Genomic DNA, 19,098 nt, shown 5'->3' on the forward strand with positions numbered 1-19,098 from the left:
TGAGTCGGTCTCTGGTTCGAGTTGGTCCCTGGTTTGAGTCGGTCTCTGGTTCGAGTCGGTCTCTGGTTCGAGTTGGTCCCTGGTTTGATTTGGTCTCTGGTTTGAGTCGGTCTCTGGTTCGAGTCGGTCTCTGGTTCGAGTCGGTCTCTGGTTCGAGTCGGTCTCTGGTTCGAGTCGAGAGCTGGTATAAGTCGTCTCTGGTTTGAGTCGGTCTCTGGTTCGAGTTGGTCTCTGGTTCGAGTCGGTCTCTGGTTCGAGTCGAGAGCTGGTATAAGTCGGTCTCTGGTTTGAGTCGGTCTCTGGTTCGAGTCGGTCTCTGGTTCGAGTCGGTCTCTGGTTCGAGTCGAGAGCTGGTATAAGTCGTCTCTGGTTTGAGTCGGTCTCTGGTTCGAGTCGGTCTCTGGTTCGAGTCGGTCTCTGGTTCGAGTCGAGAGCTGGTATAAGTCGTCTCTGGTTTGAGTCGGTCTCTGGTTCGAGTTGGTCTCTGGTTCGAGTCGGTCTCTGGTTCGAGTCGAGAGCTGGTATAAGTCGGTCTCTGGTTTGAGTCGGTCTCTGGTTCGAGTTGGTCTCTGGTTCGAGTCGGTCTCTGGTTCGAGTCGGTCTCTGGTTCGAGTCGAGAGCTGGTATAAGTCGTCTCTGGTTTGAGTCGGTCTCTGGTTCGAGTTGGTCTCTGGTTCGAGTCGGTCTCTGGTTCGAGTCGAGAGCTGGTATAAGTCGGTCTCTGGTTTGAGTCGGTCTCTGGTTCGAGTCGGTCTCTGGTTCGAGTCGGTCTCTGGTTCGAGTCGGTCTCTGGTTCGAGTCGAGAGCTGGTATAAGTCGGTCTCTGGTTCGAGTCGAGAGCTGGTATAAGTCGGTCACTGGTTTGAGTCAGTCTCTAGTTCGAGTCGGCCTCTGATTTGAGTCAATCTGGTTTGAGTCGGTCTCTGGTTTTAGTCAGGAACTGGTTCGAGTTGGTCTCTGGATCAATAAAGTAATCAATCAATCCTAGAGAAAAAGACTCATTATGAGCTACTTACAGTAATTATCTTCTCCCAGTTTCCAGTATTGTGTCCACCACCCTGTGAGTGATTTCCACATTCTCACATGAATGGTGTGGTTAGATGAAGTTCTGCTCCTCTGATGAGATCTGAAAGCGTAAGTGGTTCTGATTAAAAGCACGAGTGGCTTCTCGAAACGCTATGAAGTAAAAAACTGGGATTAATTAATCCAACCGGGCGGGGTGTGGGGGTGGTGGTGGTGGTGGTGGTGGGGGGGGGGGGGGGGGGGGGCGGTGTTGAGCAGAGGAATCAGGAGGAGAAATTGTAGGTAAGGAAGCCGAACATGAAGCTCCGCGCTGGATGATTAGCAGGCTAGTCAGCGGTGCGAGCGCCGTCAGAGAATTAGCGCTAGAGAAAAAAATCCATCTGCAGTGTTAAGTGGATTTGATTCTCCTCAGAGACGCTCAGTGTGAGGAAGACGAGGAGCTGGAGGATGAAGGTCGACACTTCAGCACAAAGAGCTTCATTCAGCTTACGCTCAGCGTGTGGGAGGAGAAAATCCAATCCTGGTCTGGACGCTCACACCATCACAACATGTATGGATTTAACCGGCATGTTCATTCATCCTGATCAGGGTCGTGGGTGTTGTAGATTCCTCACTGAGAGACTCACATATTCACTCATATACTACATGGACAAACTGTATATTGGGACGCCCTGTCTAATTATTACATTCATGTGTACAGGTGTACATGCTTCCCACATTGTAGCAACAGTTTAGGGAAGGTCCTTTCCTGTTCCAGCATGACTGTGCTGTCACATTTTGACTGAATGGGCACAGATTGTGAAAAGCTTCTCAGAAAAGTGGCTGTTCTGAGGTCACTCACGTCCAACAAGCTCTTGATCAAGTGTCCAAATACTTTTGTCAGTATAGTGTATTTAGGCTCAATTTAAAGAACCCAGTCTGAATATGTTATGCCCCAGGAGACGAGGTTCAAACCCCGCGCTATGTACGCTTCATGGCCAAAAGTATTAAGACACGCCTTCCTCAATGACACCTATTATTAAATGATGTAAAAATTGATGGCAACAGGTTAGTGAAGGACCTATAAAGAAACTCATTTGACAACTTCAAGTTTGGAGCTCTGGGCTATCAATTAAAAGGTTGAGAGTTCAAATCCCAGCTCTGTCACTGTTGGGCCCTTGAGCAAGGCCCTTAACCCTGTCTGGTCCAGGGGCGCCGTACAATGGCTGACCCTACGTTCTGACCCCGGCTTCCAAACAAGGCGGGATACACAAAAGAAGCATTTTATTGTGCTATTCCAACAAACATCTCTACCATGGCTCATGGCAGTGGTAGCCTAGTGGTTAAGGTACTGGACCAGTAATCAAAAGGTCGCTGGTTAAAGCCCCACCTTTGCCAGGTTGTCACTGCTGGGCCCTTCAGCAAGGCCCTTAACTCTCAATTGCTTAGACTGTATACGGTCACTGTACACTGTTTATCTGGATGGGTACAACTGCCCACAGATACTCTCCAAAATCTTCTGTCTCCATAAGAGTTAAAGCTATCAGAATAATAAACAGGAGGCAGGAGGAAAGCGTTCCTGCTCATGGTCCATGACGTTCCTGCTCAGGTGACCGTGAGCTCTGATGAATCTATTTCAGGACTGCACTAAATCTCCTTCCTCCTGACCTCAGATAAAAAGTAAATATTTGATAAGGAGACGAGGAACTGGACGTCGTTTTGGCGGCGATTTATTCGAGTCCTGCGCGGCGGAGGTCTCGACCTTGTGCGGCGCCTCCGTCCTCCTTCGGGCTATTCTTCCAGCCTGGCTCGACTCCCCCCGCTGAGATAATGGTGCTCGCCGGCCCGGTCGGGAGCTAAATTAAATCTCGGCGGAGGGAAGCCGCTGATTTATTTACCAGCTGGGCGATAGGGCCGCGCCGGAGATCCGGGGGCCTGAGAACGCGTAGCCGAGGATAAGTCTTCTTTAATGCCCGGCTGCAGGAAAAGCGGGAGAAACCGAGCCGCCGTTTCGGCCGCGGAAATCACCAGACGGATCTCGCGCTCTAACAAGCCCGGGTGAACGGAGGCGCGCTCATTTACGCTATCATTAGCCGGCGGAACGGCGTCAGCAGGGCTTCTGCTCATAACGATAAGCGGGAGCTGCATTAATACCAGAAACACATTCGCTAGCTCCGGACGGCGAGTGTAACAAGCTAATTATTGGCTGGATCTGAATCAGATGTAGCGCTGCAGCCGTTCTGATGATGAACGTCACTTTACACAGGGGTGAAAAGTTGTGGTAATCTGTTCTTTAATGTAACCTCGCCCAGGCCGTTCTCACTCCCGATAGTTTCAGTCCGCGGTGCGATAATGAAGAAAGGAGGCGAGCGCTGGAGGAACCATTACAGAGAGAAGAAAGAAGTAAAGCTGACCTGGTGTTGACTCGAGCATGAGCTGCATAGCAATAGATACAGACAGAAGAAAACACACACACACACACACACACACACACACACACACACACACACACACACACACACACACAGCAGGCCACTGAGCTGGAGTTAACCAGACAAACACCAGAGTAAAAACATTACTGTGGTGGAGAGTCTCTGAGTTACGACTCTGCTTTGGACAGAATTATTCATTCATTCAGTTTCACTGATTCATCACATGTATCCACCCATCACTCACTCGTGAACACACACTCTGGATCAGACAGTTTGAGAAGTGCAAAGGAACGAACCCAAGTGTCCAGGACTCACGGTGCTGTGTGGCACCCACTGTACCAGCTGTGCCAACATGAGCAGAACAGTTTAAACTCCCACTCTGTTTAGTGCTGATGCCAGAACAAAGTCAAACACTGGATCAAAATTCTCACCGTTTCTGTACAAACTGATCTGATGTGCTGCAGAGTTCATAAAAATAATAAATAATAAAGGAACAAATAGCAATATATAATAATTATAATAAATAATAATATTATTATTAAGAATACATTTCAGGTCAATAAAAATAATAACATAAATTAATTAAATAATAATGCTAATAATAATAATGACACATTTCATATCTGTAATATAATAATAATAATAAAAAGAATATTCATGTATTATTATTAATAATTAATTAAATAATAATAATAATAATAATAATAATTTGTTATTAATTAATAAATAAATAAACAATAATACAAATACATTTAAGATTGGTAATAATAATAATACTAATAATAATTGTAGTAATGTTAATAATAATAAAAATAATAATAACAAATATGATATTACATTTCAGATCAGATCAGTAATAATAATAAATGTATCAGTATCAAGAGTTAAATAAATAGTTAAATACAAATAATAATAATAATAAATAAATAAATTAATAATAATAATAATAAATTTGTCCACCCTGACCTGGTTGTGGAAGAGCTCAGTGGTTGTTTGTGGTTGTGAAGAATATTTTGACACTACACTACACAGTTCAGATCTGACTCAAAGTGTGAATGGACTCTAAGTGTAATGAAGAGAGAGTTTATATTTTTGGAGGTACTTCATTAGCGCTGTGCAGTCGAGTCGGTGATGGCGCAGCAGCAGTGAGATTAATTGCATTTCTTCAGCAGATTCTAACTGCATAATTAGTAGCAGTGCTGCACCATCAGGGGCAGAGAGGAGCAACAATGATGCAGCAGGGGCATCAAACCAAGAAACATCCTGATAAAGATCCTGGAACCTTCCACACACTGTTCTACACACCAGGCTGGTCTGTGGGTATCTGTAGAGCTTTGATGTTGACAGGTTTGGTATGGATACCTCGTACACCTCGTAGCTTTGGAGTGAACTAGAACATCAGCAGTGAGTTTCTGTACACACTCCACTACTGTTCAGGCTTGGTGTTCAGGGTTGGTGTAAAGTAGCTGACTGTGTAATAAAGAGACAGACAGGAGGAGGCAGGAACTCTCCCTGGTGTCCTTATTAAAGTTCCTATGACTGCATTTATAGCGTCGCCCAGAGCTGACGGCTGCCGCGGGAGGGTTCGGCGCTTTACAATCCAAAGAGCCGCCGGATATATCAGCTGAGTCCACTTACCGGGAACTGGCTACATCATCACTTTATTACTACAGTACTGACACAGTAGCATTTCTGAGAAGAGTCCCTCGCTCGCTCGCTCTTCATTGGTGCCACTTCAGTGCCACGTTCCTTATAGTCACCTGACCAAAATGGGTGGCGGTGCCTAAAATTTTTGATCCAAATCTCACTGTGGGTGCTGCTACGAGGCTCGTCTAAAATCCACCAATAGGAAGACAGAGGATGACCCCAAACCGGAGAGGACTATGAACGCTACAAGTTAAAAAACCATCCTGGTCATGCTGGACGTTCCACTTTCTTCTATTTTACCAGTTGGGAAACGTCACCACCATACTGGCTGAGCACATTAGTGAGAACTTGAACTAATTTTAATACCAGTTGGATTAAACCCAGTTCCTGCTGTGCTGGTGCTGCTGGACCTGAGCAGACCTTCACTTCTTCATGAGTGGGCGAGTTTAGCATAAAAACACTCCATCTTCAGTTTCAGCCTCTTGGCACTGAAATGATTGATGTTTTGGATTTGAGGTGAACAGGAACGTTGGGTGAGTGGGGGTGAGTGGGGTGGAACTGTGCCGGGTGTGGACTGGAGAGCGAGGACACGGGGTTTGGAATATTCATCCGCATCACATATTCACTGGAGGACTGGAGGCTTGGCTGCTCCACACCTATAGATTTATTGAGCGCCCTGAATCTTTGGACACTCGTCCGATATCGACTCGGACTGGGCGTCAAGCGCGGATTTTAATTAAGGTTGAAAAAAGAGAAGATTGACTGACGGCGCCGACTTGTTGGTGCAAGGAATCGATTGCGGAATAGCAAGTGGTGGACGGGTGATGAAGATGGAAACTAATTTTAGCAATACAGAGAAATCATAGATATACTGATGAGCCAAAACATTAAAACCACCCCACAAACTGTGCACTGTGGTGCCTCTGAGGGTGAGGGATCTATTAGATGTGGATCTGATGATGAGGGTGAGGGATCTATTAGATGTGGATCTGATGGTGAGGGTGAGGGATCTATTAGATGTTGATCTGATGGAGGTTTCTCCTAGTTCACTTGAGGATAACAGCAGATCTGATCAGCATGAAGACCTGCGTGACTTTTAGTGACTTTGATTTGGACCAAATTGGTCCAGATCTGGCTAGACCATATCATTATCTCCCAAACATTAAGGGGTGTCACAGGCAGTGGTGAGTCCCCACAGACAGCAGTCCGAGGAGGGACAAGCCACAAACCGCTGACAGGTTGTTGGGTAGCCAAGACTCATTGATGCCAGAGGACGTGAAGGCTGTGGCGTCTGGTACACACCAACAGAAGATCTACTGTGGATCAAATTGCAGATTATTTTAATCCTGGTGATCCTGTCCACCATCAAAGGGACTACAGTGAATAAACAGGAATCAGAACTGGACATCGGAGCAAGAAAAGAAAGTCGACCGGTCAGAGGAATCCTGTTTTCTCAAGATCATGTGGTTAAAGTTAAAGGACGTGGTACCAGATACTACAGGACTCTCAGAGGTCTTGTGGAGTCCACGTCTAAGCAGATCAGGACAGTTGTAAGCACATATCAGGCATGCAGTGCTAATATTTATGAGGGTGAAGTGAGAGGAGCCTCCGAGGAATTCTCCGACCTTCATTCTGAGGTGATAGTTAATAGCCGGCAGCTCTTGCCGGGCCAGAAATCGTAATAAGTGCTAATTAATGTCCGTTTCTGAGGTTGAGAAATGAAGCACGAGATGCTGCCGGTGTTCTCCGGTTACAGCGCCACGCCCTTCCCCATCTATCACCACCAATTCCAACAGACGCTAAAGTGAAAGCTGTGAGATGAGCAGATTTACACCGGAGAGACGAGCCGGAACGCTGACGAGAGAGAAATACGCCCGTTCTCTCGGAGAATCTCCAGGCCTGGGCGTGTCAGCAGAGCGGGCGGAGTAAGGACGAGGGGACGAGGGGGAGAACGGACCGTCCGCTCTGAATGTCAACGGCGCTCACCGAACAAAAGCGCGGCGTCAGAAACGCTGGGTCCACAGGTCAAGGTTTTACAGCCAGTCAGGACAACCAGAGATGCTCGTCATGATCGCGCCGCCAATTTACACCGAGCCGGGGAATAAATCTGCCCTCCCACGCCAGAACCGTCTCACACACACACACACACACACACACACACACTCACTCTCACACACACACACTCACACACACACACTCACACACACACACACACACACACACTACAGTAAACTCAGCTGCATAAGCAGGACAGCGCGAGCAAGACGTTATTGATCAGTAAGATAAATGGACGGTGAGTGAGCGGCTTTCTGAGCCGCGTGACTTAATCATTCAGCGTAAACAAAACAACAACGGGGTTCCATCCAACACTCACGAGAGGCTTCCTGTTATCAGAGTGGTGATGGAGACCTCGTCTTATAATCTCATACTAATCCTGCTCCTAAACTTCATCCTGATCACTGAGATGATTTAGTGTTATTACTGTTCCTGAGATACAACAAACCCCAAACTAACACTTAATCTTAAACCCAACATTTAAACCTCACCCTAAAGTTGACCATAAATCATAAACTTTACCCTATCTATATGTTTAAGCTTAGACTCACCCCAAACTAACCCTACTCCTTTACTTAATCCTGTATCTAACCCATAACCCAACTATTAAACCCTTACCAAAAATTAAAGCCAACCATAAACCTTAACCCTAACCCTTCTCCAACCCTAACCCTAAACTTTAACCCTAACCCCTTCTCCAACCCTAACACCAACCCTTAACCCTATGTCCAACCCTAACCCTAAATCTAACCCTTTCTCCAACCCTAACCTAACCGTAACCCTGAAACCTCCCAACCCTTAACCCAAACCCTTCTCCAACCCTAACATTTTCTCCAAGCTTAGATATAAGACGGTTTTAGATGTTAGGCTGGGTTTAGGGTTAGGTTTATGTTTAGATGTTAGGTTGGGTTTAGGGTTAGGTTTATGTTTGTAGGTTAGGTTGGGTTTAGGGTTAGGTTTATGTTTAGATGTTATGTTGGGTTTAGGGTTAGGTTTATGTTTAGATGTTAGGTTGGGTTTAGGGTTAGGTTTATGTTTGTAGGTTAGGTTGGGTTTAGGGTTAGGTTTATGTTTAGATGTTAGGTTGGGTTTAAGGTTAGGTTTATGTTTGTAGGTTAGGTTGGGTTGAGGGTTAGGTTTATGTTAAGATGTTAGGTTGGGTTTAAGGTTAGGTTTATGTTTAGATGTTAGGTTGGGTTTAGGGTTAGGTTTATGTTTAGATATAAGAAATACAACTTTAGTTCATTTTTTGAGTAAACAAACAGAACAAAATGACCACAGACCGGCAGTCAGCACCTGGCTGAGTAAATAAAATAACATTATTATTTTTTTTATTTCTTCGGTGGAGAAATCGCTGACTCGCTCGTTTCCTCTCCTGCTGTAAGTTTTTCTTGTTTTTATTTGATATTTTTAGCTTTTCCCCTTCGCTGTGCTACACACTAAACCAGAGCGAAGCCGCCTGACATTTTATTATGATGAATCTGGTGTAATTTAGCTCTGTAATAAACAAATCTAACACAAATCAAGCAAAGAAAATATATTTACCACCGAGCAGGAAGAACTGCACCGCAAATCTGATCAATATTCACTTTCACAGATTAGCTTCATTTTTCTTACTTCTCTCAGCTTCATCTGCTTGTCCTGCAAACTACGATTTCATTCATTCATTCATTCACTCGTTCTTACTCATTTTACTTCCCCATAAAAGCTTCAGCAAAGAAATAACCTGTAATAAATAAGTAGGTGGGTGCAGTTTAAATGCACCATAAGGACAAAAGTATTAGGACGCCCCTTCTAATTATTAGTTTCAGCCACAAAGGTGGCTAACAGGCGTAATAAATCAGACATATGAAGGAGATTATATGCTTCCAAATATGCAGCAACACTTTAGGGAAGGCTCATTCCTGATCCAGCATGACTGTGCTCTATAAAGACATGAAGAAAAGCTCTGAGCTCGACCCCACTCAACAGCTTTGGAATGAACCGGAACATCGACTGAGGCTTCCTTGACCAACATCAGTGCCCAGCCATAAAAAAAAAATGCTGTACAAATCCCTACAGACATACTCCAAAGTCTTGTGAGAAACGTCTCACAGGAAGAGCAGCTGCTGTTCTAGCTGGTGTCCAAAGTGAGGAGGCAGATGGCAGGTAAGTGGGTAAGTGTGGTTGGTATGAAGGAACATTTCTTGGTTTGTATCCTGGTAATCTTTAGATAAACGTGTCTGCCAATCCACCAAACGGCAGTCCAGGCTTTGCTCTAACACTGCAGAATGAATTGGTTTGGAGTTGTTTTTTGTTCTCTGGACCGGAGCGCCGGCGCTGGTTAGCGGTTCTGGGCTCAGACGCCGGTGGGGGGGGATGAGCTGATGGGAAGCAGGTGCACGGATCTCCCGTGGGACGATGAGACGCGACCAGACGCTTCTGTTCCATTTCACTCATATTAGGCTGTTGGATCAGAACTGTACCCAACACGGCCAACATGGCGCAGGCATGGCGTCCAACGTGCTGCTCCATCCGGGGCTCTGATCATATGCACAGCGTTTTAAATCAGTCCAGATAGAGAGGACTCGGTTCCCAGAGCAGGTTCAGTCCAGATCCAGACACGCAGAGAGAAACTGAGTCCAAACAAGGACTGGAATTTTATTAGGACAATTTGTTATTTACCCATAACCACCCACCTGCCTACATCCAGTACTAATCACCCTACTACCACATGTACACCTACACACCCACCCACATCCTACATCCAGCACTAATCACCCACCTACCACAACTTATAGCCACTATACCACCAAACTACGACTGATATGAGCCTCGGTCAGGCATGTATAGCCACACATGGATGTGAAGCCTCCATAAAAAATGCAAACATCTAATGGAGGAAGATGATCACCACTGAGCGGGTGTATGAGATGGCCAGAACAGCAGAAGAGCTCCAGAACCACATAAAGTCCCAGAAGTGACGTTACTATGGGTGTGTGATGGGACACCCACATGACAGTGTCATGACAGTGACATACATGTGGACAGTGGTGGCTCAGCGGTTAAAATACTAAACTAGTAATCAGAAGGTTGCTGGTTCAAGCCCCACCATCACTAAGCTGCAACTGCGGGGCCCCTGAGCAAGTCCCTTAACCTTTAATTAACACTTAAATTGTATTCAGTGATAATTGTAAGTTCGCTTGTAAAGCAATGCAATTTTCTCAGTCCACTCTGTATCACCCACTGACCTCAACTTTTGGCCATTCTGGACAAAGCACCACAAATACACCAATGGGCACATACAAGCAGTCAATCCACCTTCTGCATGTTTTTAGCATTGTGAGAAAACCTGAGCACTCACTGCAGAACAATGGAACGTGGCACTTTCTCAAGTTTGGCACATTCTCTTTTCCTAACTCGATGGTAGATGTTAGAAGTAGAACCTCACGATGTGAATCAGACGTACGAGCGTGTGAAGCGTGAAGCTGACGGCCGCCGGGTCTCGGAGCGTTTTGATAACGACGTACGTCGTTCGGGCTCGATGACGGGCAGCTTTCCTGCTTAATGCCACCTGGCAGAGTGGAAGGAAAAGCTTTACAGAGTCTCTTTGAAGTCATGCCAACGCCGATCTGGCTTTCTCTGGTTCTCAGTCTTTTACTCACGCGGGCGCGGCGGCGAGGGAAGCTGGGAAATCGAGTGCATTATTAAAGGTAATGAATGTCAATGCATCTCCATTGCCCTACACATCAGGTGCCAATTACACTGACAAGCCAGACTTCCTCTCTTCCGCTACCTCTCTCATTTCCTCTCTCTCGCTACCTCTCGTTTAGTCTCTTGGCGTTTCTGACACTAAGAGGCGGCTGAAAAGACGTGACGAGCAAGCCTAGCACACCCTTAGCCTGCCGCTGCTGGAAACCAGGAGCAGAAAAACCCATCCAGCACCGCCGAGCCCTTTCCACGACCCATCAAGCTCCTATTGATGAAGCACCAGCTGCCCTGAATACAAACCAGCAGAAATGGGAGCTGGACTTTTTTCCATTCGTAATTACACCAGTTTCATCAAGTTTGTGGCAACCGGAATGACAAATAGCGATTGGATGGCGGTTTTTTAGCCGGAGGCGGGCGAACGGTGGAGTGTGATGCTGATTTTTGATTAAACGGTTCTCAGGAAATGCTGTTTGTACAGCAGAAGTAAAGGGCGGGAAACCTTTGGCATCCAAGCCGCTCCATTTTGCTCAATCCGTGCACCGCTAAAAATCAATATGGACTCTTTGCTTTGGCTTGATAATGACCACGGCGCTTACTTATGCAGTCGGACGCTCTGTGTGAATTCCTGAGTATTACGATAGTGTTACTGACAGCGTCCTGATCCATAATTCAGATGAAGCCTCCCAACCCTCCTCTTCATACTCGGTGCGTATTTCCTCTCCGCCGGACCCATCTGACTAGTTTAGAAAAGAACAGCAGTGCCACACCCGTACAGATACAGACCCACACAGCCTGTATGGGCACTGACAAAGGGACTCCAGTGCAGTATCGGTATACAGATAGTGTAATTTCAAGTTAAGTCGAATGTATTTGTAAAGCGTTTTTTTTACAATACACATCGTCTCAAAGCAACTTTACAGACCGAAAAACCCCTGTTGAGCAGCCGAGGGCAACAGTGGCAGGAAAAACCCCCTCAAAATGACAGAAAGAAACCTTGAGAGGAACCAGACTCAGCAGGGACCTCCGTCCTCCTTGAGTTGCCTGGAGAATCATTTGAATAAACAGGATTTACACAAAATTAAATTAAACTAAAAGTTCTAATTAGCAAGAAAAAGGAGTAAAGGGGAACTTTGTTACCAAGCAACGTTCCATTCCAAAACTAGGGGCATTAACACAGAGCTAATCCACCTCCGTCCCTCTTCTAAAAGTGCCACCACTCCTCTGGGACGTGTGTATTGGAATTTGTAACCATTCAGTCAGGAGACCTTTGTGAGGTCGGACACTGATACTGGACGAGAGTACTGGACACCTGGGAAAGAATCTTCCCTAAACTGGTACACAGACCAGAATGATCCGCTGTGTCACCCCTTAAAAAAACTCTTATTTAGGAAAGCATTCAGAGCTTTTGTGGAGGGTCTGAATCTCCTTAAGCTGTGTGTAGAATTGATTGGACGTGGTTCGGAAAGGCACGCCGTGGTCTATAAGGGCCCCCAATTTACCATTTACCAATGGAGCCATAAAGTCCGCAGAAGCGCCTGTGGATCAATTTGTGGCGGGGTGTCGATGAGGGCAGCGATATAAAACCATATCTGAGCCGCTGAGTGTTCCCAGGATCACCATGGCCTCAATTATGTTGGAATGGAAGGAGCTCGAAGCCACCTCGATCCTTCCTAGATTTGGTCACCTGGGTCCTCTCAGAGGGCAGAAGAGCCTCGAGCAAAGAGGCAAGAAGGAACCTAATGGTCACTCTACATAAGCTCTGAGTCCAGTGGAGCGATGAAGGAACCTGCTGGACAGAAAACCGTCTCTGCTGCACCGTATAAATCAGGCTGTTATTGCAGGAATGGAACATGGACGCCACTGTTGGGTAGATAAGATAAAAATTGAACACTTCTGAACACCACTAAATATCATGCCTGTGGTGAAACATGATGGTGGTGGCAAGATGCAGTTGGCGGAGCAGCAAGGAGACTGAAGAACTGAGGGAAAATCCTTAAAGAAAACCAGACTGGTGCAACAGTTCAGGTTTTATCAGGACACTGACCCAAAGCATACAGGCAAAACAACACTGAAGAGGCTTTGGAGCAAGATCTGACAGTCCTTGAGGTGCCCAGTCAAAAAAAGTAGACCTACAACTTATAGAACCTCTGAGGAAAGATCTGAAAGTGGCAAATCACAGACGCTCATCGTCTAATCGTTTATAGCTTATAGGTTTTGCAACCTTTTTTTTTTTTTTTTGCAAGAGACCCACATTTTGTCTGTGATTTTTACCGCAAACGATGCATCAAAACGAAATAAACTTCATTAAAAAAAAGGAGGAAATCTGGTTCCACTGTGGTTTACAAGATGTAACGTAAATCCACCACATGGGTGCGTTTAGTCCAAGTTAATTTTGTGTTTATGTAGCTCTCAAAATGAGTCAATTTCTCATTTCTTGTTAATATTTTGAAAACCTGCTTTAGAACATCTGCCATGAAGAATGAGATAAACCGCCTAAACCTGGGTGTACAAAGATTGTACAGGCGGGTCCAAGAGGGCTGCAGCAATGCCAACGTACACATGCTTTTAGTCAAGAGAGACCAAAACATAAAATCAGCTGGTCTGACTGCAGCGACCCGGAATGTTCAGGTGAAGTTACAGCCTAGTGGTTAAGGTACTGGACGTAATCAGAAGGTCGCTGGTTCAAGCCTTGAACCTTCAATAGCTTAGACAGTATACTGTCACAGTGCTGCTGAATGCTGTAAATGTAAACGTCATATTGAGGGATGATTTTCTCCTCAGGCTTTAAGCTTTTCTTATCAGTGAACCGATATTTTCAGAGCTCATTGAAATGTGGATTTATAGAGTGGAACGTCGTTCTGTAAAACAGAAAAGTAAAAAATAGAAAAGAAATAAATAAGAAGTGAATCAATAAGTGTAATTACTGTTGCTCGTGCACCGAGCGTTTCACCTGATCTAAGAGCTCGTGCAGCAGCGGCGCTGATATCGTTCATCTTCAGTTCTGTTCTCTTATTCAGCTCAGATCTTTCACTCAGCACAAAAGCTTCATTCACTCTGAACGACGAGTCCAGGTTTGACCAGAAATCTGTTTTGTGTTTTCACATCAATATTTTCCCGTTTTACTCACAATCTTGTCGTATCCAGTTTCCCAGCTGCACGACTATTATAATATTTATTTATTTATTAGGATTTTAACGTCATGTTTTACACTTTGGTTACATTCATGACAGGAACGGTAGTTACTCATTACACAAGATTCATCAGGTCAAGTTTAATATCAAACACAGTCATGGACAATTTTCATCTCCAGTTATCCTTGCTGCATGTCTTTGTGCTGTGGGAGGAAACCGAAGCTCCCGGAGGAAAGATGACATGCAAACTCCACACGGAAAGGACCAAGATTGCTTCACCTGGGAATTGAACCCAGGACCTTCTTGCTGTGAGGCGACAGTGCTACCCCATTATAACAATAAGCAACTCCTACACTCACATTTACATTTTCAGCATTTAGTGGACGTTTCTATCCAAAGCGACTTACAGTACTGTGACAGTATACAGTCTAAGCAATAAGGGTTAAGGGCCTTGCTCGAGGGCCCAACAGTGGCAACCTGATAGAGGTGAGGTTTAAACCAGTGACCTTCTGATTACTAGTCCAGTACCTTAACCACCAGGCTGTCCAGTCTTTGTTTGGCAGAATAAAAGTGGGTCCAGTAAAGTCAGGGGTCGTTACGTTCATGTCAGATGAAGAATCGATCCTCACTGATGGCCGCTGTTATAGCATAATAACAGCATGTTGATGCTCACAGCGTCCTTTGCGGTAGCCGCCGCTCTCGTCTCGTATTGACGTGTCCGGAGACAAACGGCTCCAATAAAGCGTGTTATTGGAGGAGCGAACGACCCGAGTGATTTTACACACGATAGAGTCGAAGGGAAGGACGGGATGAGGGGTGTGTCTCTGGGGCCCTGTATCTGAAGGTCGAACACCGCCGGGCGTCACCAGGAACAGTTCCGTTTGCATCAGAAGGTCCGCATGTGGTGATGTTACTTCATCTTGATTAGCACGCTGATGAGCCGGCGCTCATCTTCCGTAGAGACCGACAGATCTGGATAACGAGGTCGGGCGTATCCTACTTTTCCTCACCGCTACTTTTCGCTCCCTCAGGTCCTTCAGCCGAGTTCCTCTACACTCACACTGTGAGAACCTGCCGAGATTTTGCTGACCGTGTGCCGCCGAGTCCCAATTAAGAGGTTCCACCTGTTCTCCTCGGGTCGGCCTGAGCATCTGTCTCGACCTGTCGCTGAGCGGGGAGTCTGTCCTCCAAAAACGACTGAAATCTCAAACATTAGAGCCTCTGAACGCCCAATTTAGCTTCCTGACAGGACCTGGCATGATTTACATTAGTATAGACCCACACACACACACACACACACACACACACACACACACACACACACACACAGACCAAACCTTCAATGGCAGAATCTCGACTAATCACTGCTGACACAATTCTGTAGACTTAAATACACAGATCAGTCATAACATTAAAACCACCTCCTTGTTTCTACACTCACTGTCCATTTTATCAGCTCCACTTACCATATAAAAGCACTTTGTAGTTCTACAATTACTGACTGTAGTCCATCTGTTTGCTGGTATGAGTGGATCAGACACAGCAGCGCTGCTGGAGTTTTTAAACACCGTGTCCACTCACTGTCCACTCTATTAGACACTCCTACCTAGTTGATTCACCTTGTAGATGTAAAGTCAGAGACGATCGCTCATCTATTGCTGCTGTTTGAGTCGGTCGTCTTCTAGACCTTCATCAGTGGTCACAGGACACTGCACACGGGGCGCTGTTGGCTGGATGTTTTTGGTTGGTGGACTATTCTCAGTCCAGCAGTGACAGTGAGGTGTTTAAAAACTCCAGCAGTGCTGCTGTGTCTGATCCACTCATACCAGCACAACACACATTAACACACTACCACCATGTCAGTGTCACTGCAGTGCTGAGAATGATCCACCACCTAAATAATACCTGCTCTGTGGGGGTCCTGACCTTTGAAGAACAGCATGAAAGGGGGCAATGCAGAAAATTATTTACCCATAATTCCTCAACACTGATGCTAACAACTCTTTCCTTCACAATATTCCTCAATAAAAGAAGCACAAACATAAAAAACAAACCCACATGCTTTTATCTAAATATTTTCTTAGCTAAAGCTGAGTAAATTCTTGAGTAGATGAATAAAATCCTCCCTCTTCACTTGGCTTTGCTTCACATCTCAGCCTGCTGGGTAAACTGGGACTGAAGAGACTCCCCACCAGCATCCACACGCTCCCAGTTCTGCTCTCCGGTGTAACATTAAGCTCTGACTCCACACTGAACGTCTCTGAGGAACGTTTGGGTTCTACAGAGGTGGAATCTTCCACAAGTGGGCGAGGTCACAGCACTCGCTTTATCCAGTAAAATCATCTCTCTCCTGTGGACTGAATAATTCGACTCGGGTTCCGTTTTACTCTGAGAGGAGATCTGACTGTACGTTAGGAACGGCTGGTGTGTTTGTTCAGTCAGGATGATCTGAGCGTTCTGATGCTCTTGGGATTCCAGCTTCAGGTCTGCAGGTCAGTATAAGTAGAGAAGAGAGACGGCGCTCTGGGGGTTGGTTTGAATCCCAGGTGGTCTCTGTGGGGCTTTATGTCAGATCTAAAACACACTATAAAATACACTAGATGGATAAAAGTATTTGGACATGGCTACAGAATTATTGAGTCTGTGTGAAAACCTCAATTCCCATCATCCTACACTCCTGAGAAGAGGTCTAAATTCTTAGGTGCCTTAATTCTGAGTGATGATCTGACTGAATGACGAGGGAGCGTCCGACGCCTCCTCAGCGCTGAAGGCAATCCCAGCATTCATTGTGGCACGACTTTTCTCACATGCGGAGCAACCAACGGAGTTCCTTTCAAATGTAAATAAATTCTCCTTGATGTTTAATGTGTATAAAGGTGTAATTATACGACTGTCGTGTATTTGTAAATTGTGGCGTCAGGGAGAGTTTAAGCGTTTTCGGTACACGGAGGGGGACGTTAGCTGGCGTGCTAGCGGGTTGTGCCGCCTGAGGCTAACCGTGTTAGCTTAGTAAGCTAAAACTGCTGTGACGTAAAAGTAGAGCGTCTAAATAATCTGCCTTACGAGCTTCATGTCCTATTAGAATCCTCTAATACTCCTCTATACTGAGGCAGATGATCAGGGAGGTATAGGGAGCAGGGCGGGTCACTAGGTTTTCATCCTGGCATCCTAATCAGGAATCGTTTTGTTGCCAGCACTCATGCGTGACAGGCACTGGGACGACACCAATATCTTACACCTAACATTAAAATTAGCATAAAAAAAAAACTGTCATATTAGGAAGTAAATAAGCCGAGCACAGCTGTTTAATTGGCGTCTGGAGCCAGGCGGGCCGTCCCCGATCGGCGGGACCTGCTGCTCGTCTGGACATCATAACCAGAGAAGCTTGGCAGGAAAATGTTCACGGGCTGATGCAAGATTCATGAATGTGCTGCTCGCTCCGCCGAGGAGAGTCCGTCTCGCGGCTAAACAAACACGCCGTGTCCATCAGGTCTGTTCTGGCTGATAAACTGTCGTGCTGAAATGTAGCCGCACTGATGTTGCATCACGGTCGTCATCATCATCATCATCACTCGTCTAAAAAACACACAAGTCCTGGACTTCCTTCGATTGGTGCTGACGGAGGCGCGGTTCGCCTTTCTCAGGTGCCAAGTTTGTCTAAGAATCCTGGAGTGTAAATCCCCAAACACCCCTTACTAAACATGTCAGGGCATCAAGAGATTTTTTTTACCCTCCTGTTTGTCTCAAACTCGTCTCATGAGGTTCAGGCTCACACGACAAACCAGAGAAACTGGAGTTCCTGAAGAAAACGGACTGATCATGTAAGTCACCCACACTACCCGCTGTCCCATGGCTATATTTCTGATCTGATGCCATACACTTCCTCCTTAATGCAGGTCAACAAGCGTGTTCCTAAAGCTTCACTGGGGGAGTAAATAACTGTAATTGTGAGGTCTAACGGTATGGTAGAGACTGTCCATAGTTCAGCGAACAAGTCAGAGATTTTAATGGAAACAAGAAGACCCTGACTGTTCCTCTGAGCTTAGTTCAGGTCATTGCAGAAATAATAATAATAATAATATTATATATATAAAACTACAACCACACTGCCTAGGTCAGGTACATGAAGAAAAGCCTGGTTTAAAACCAAGAAACTCCAGTGTCCTGCACATAGCCCTGACCTCAGCCCCACTCAACAGCTCTGGAACCAGAATTGGAATACCAACTGATCAATCAGTGCCAAGTCATACTGGCAAAATTGGCACAAATTCCCATACACAAACAGACTTCAAAGTCTTGCAAAAAGCTTCTCAGAGGAGCGGCTGCTGCTGTTCTAGCTATAAAGATCACACAGAGGGTCAGTCTGTTTTAATACCAATAGTTTTTGTAATCGGGTGTCCACCTAGCCCACGATCAGGCATCAGAATATTTTGACCATATAGTGGATGTATGTCTGGAGACAGTTTACACCAAAGAAAGCAAATTACAGAAAGAAGTCGGACATTGTCGTAGAGTGTAAGCAGCATGTGTGTTCATTAGCCAGCGAACACCACTCCTACTGTAAAATATGGTGGTGGTAGCATCAGCGCTTTATTAAAGCAAGGACTGGCTGTTTTCTCAAGGGTGCTTGAAGAAAATCGCTCCATCATGTTGTACCTAATGTGGACACGGGGGGTGAAAATGAAAACGTGTGGGATTAAAAATAAATCCAGCTGAAGTTGATACAAATCTCAGGTTGTGACAACAGCTATATGAGGACAGGACGACCTTTAACCTTGAATAAGGAAAGTAAGATGAGCTATGGTTGACCAAGGCTGCGGTGGTTCTTCTGCGTGTCCTGAAGTGCATAAATCCTCATTACACAGATCAGTCTGAGCCTCCTGCTTTATAAACGTTTCGTTGTTTTGAAATAATAAACTTCACCTCGATGGTCCTGAAATCTTATTGACATGCACCGGCGTAGCGACACCGCGGCGCGGCCCCTCCCGCGGCGGATCGACTTCCCGGCTTCATTAGCTATTCATTGCTTTCCATGTCCGAGCAGCTGGTCAATCAGGGAGAATATGTCACGGGTCAGTTAAACGGCCCCCGAACACGAGGGTGGAAATGACAGATACAGACGGAGCCTCTATGGGGCGGAT

General features: G+C 45.7%; 1 protein-coding gene across 7 annotated transcripts in view; it reads right to left on the bottom strand.

The window, feature by feature from the left end:
* The window catches only part of unc5db (unc-5 netrin receptor Db), a 110,066-nt gene that overhangs the window by 53,544 nt on the left and 37,424 nt on the right, over positions 1-19,098 (bottom strand). For 6 of the 7 annotated variants that reach the window (XM_063017424.1, XM_063017428.1, XM_063017426.1 and 3 more), the window contains exon 2: positions 1,017-1,126. The exons of the other annotated variant lie outside the window; for it this stretch is intronic. In XM_063017424.1, the coding sequence (XP_062873494.1) occupies positions 1,017-1,077 (61 nt within the window). In that variant the 5' untranslated portion in view covers positions 1,078-1,126. The remainder of the gene's footprint in view (positions 1-1,016; positions 1,127-19,098) is intronic. 7 annotated transcript variants of the gene reach the window in all.

The sequence above is a fragment of the Trichomycterus rosablanca genome, chromosome 21, assembly GCF_030014385.1.
Source record: "Trichomycterus rosablanca isolate fTriRos1 chromosome 21, fTriRos1.hap1, whole genome shotgun sequence".
Lineage (NCBI taxonomy): Eukaryota > Metazoa > Chordata > Actinopteri > Siluriformes > Trichomycteridae > Trichomycterus > Trichomycterus rosablanca.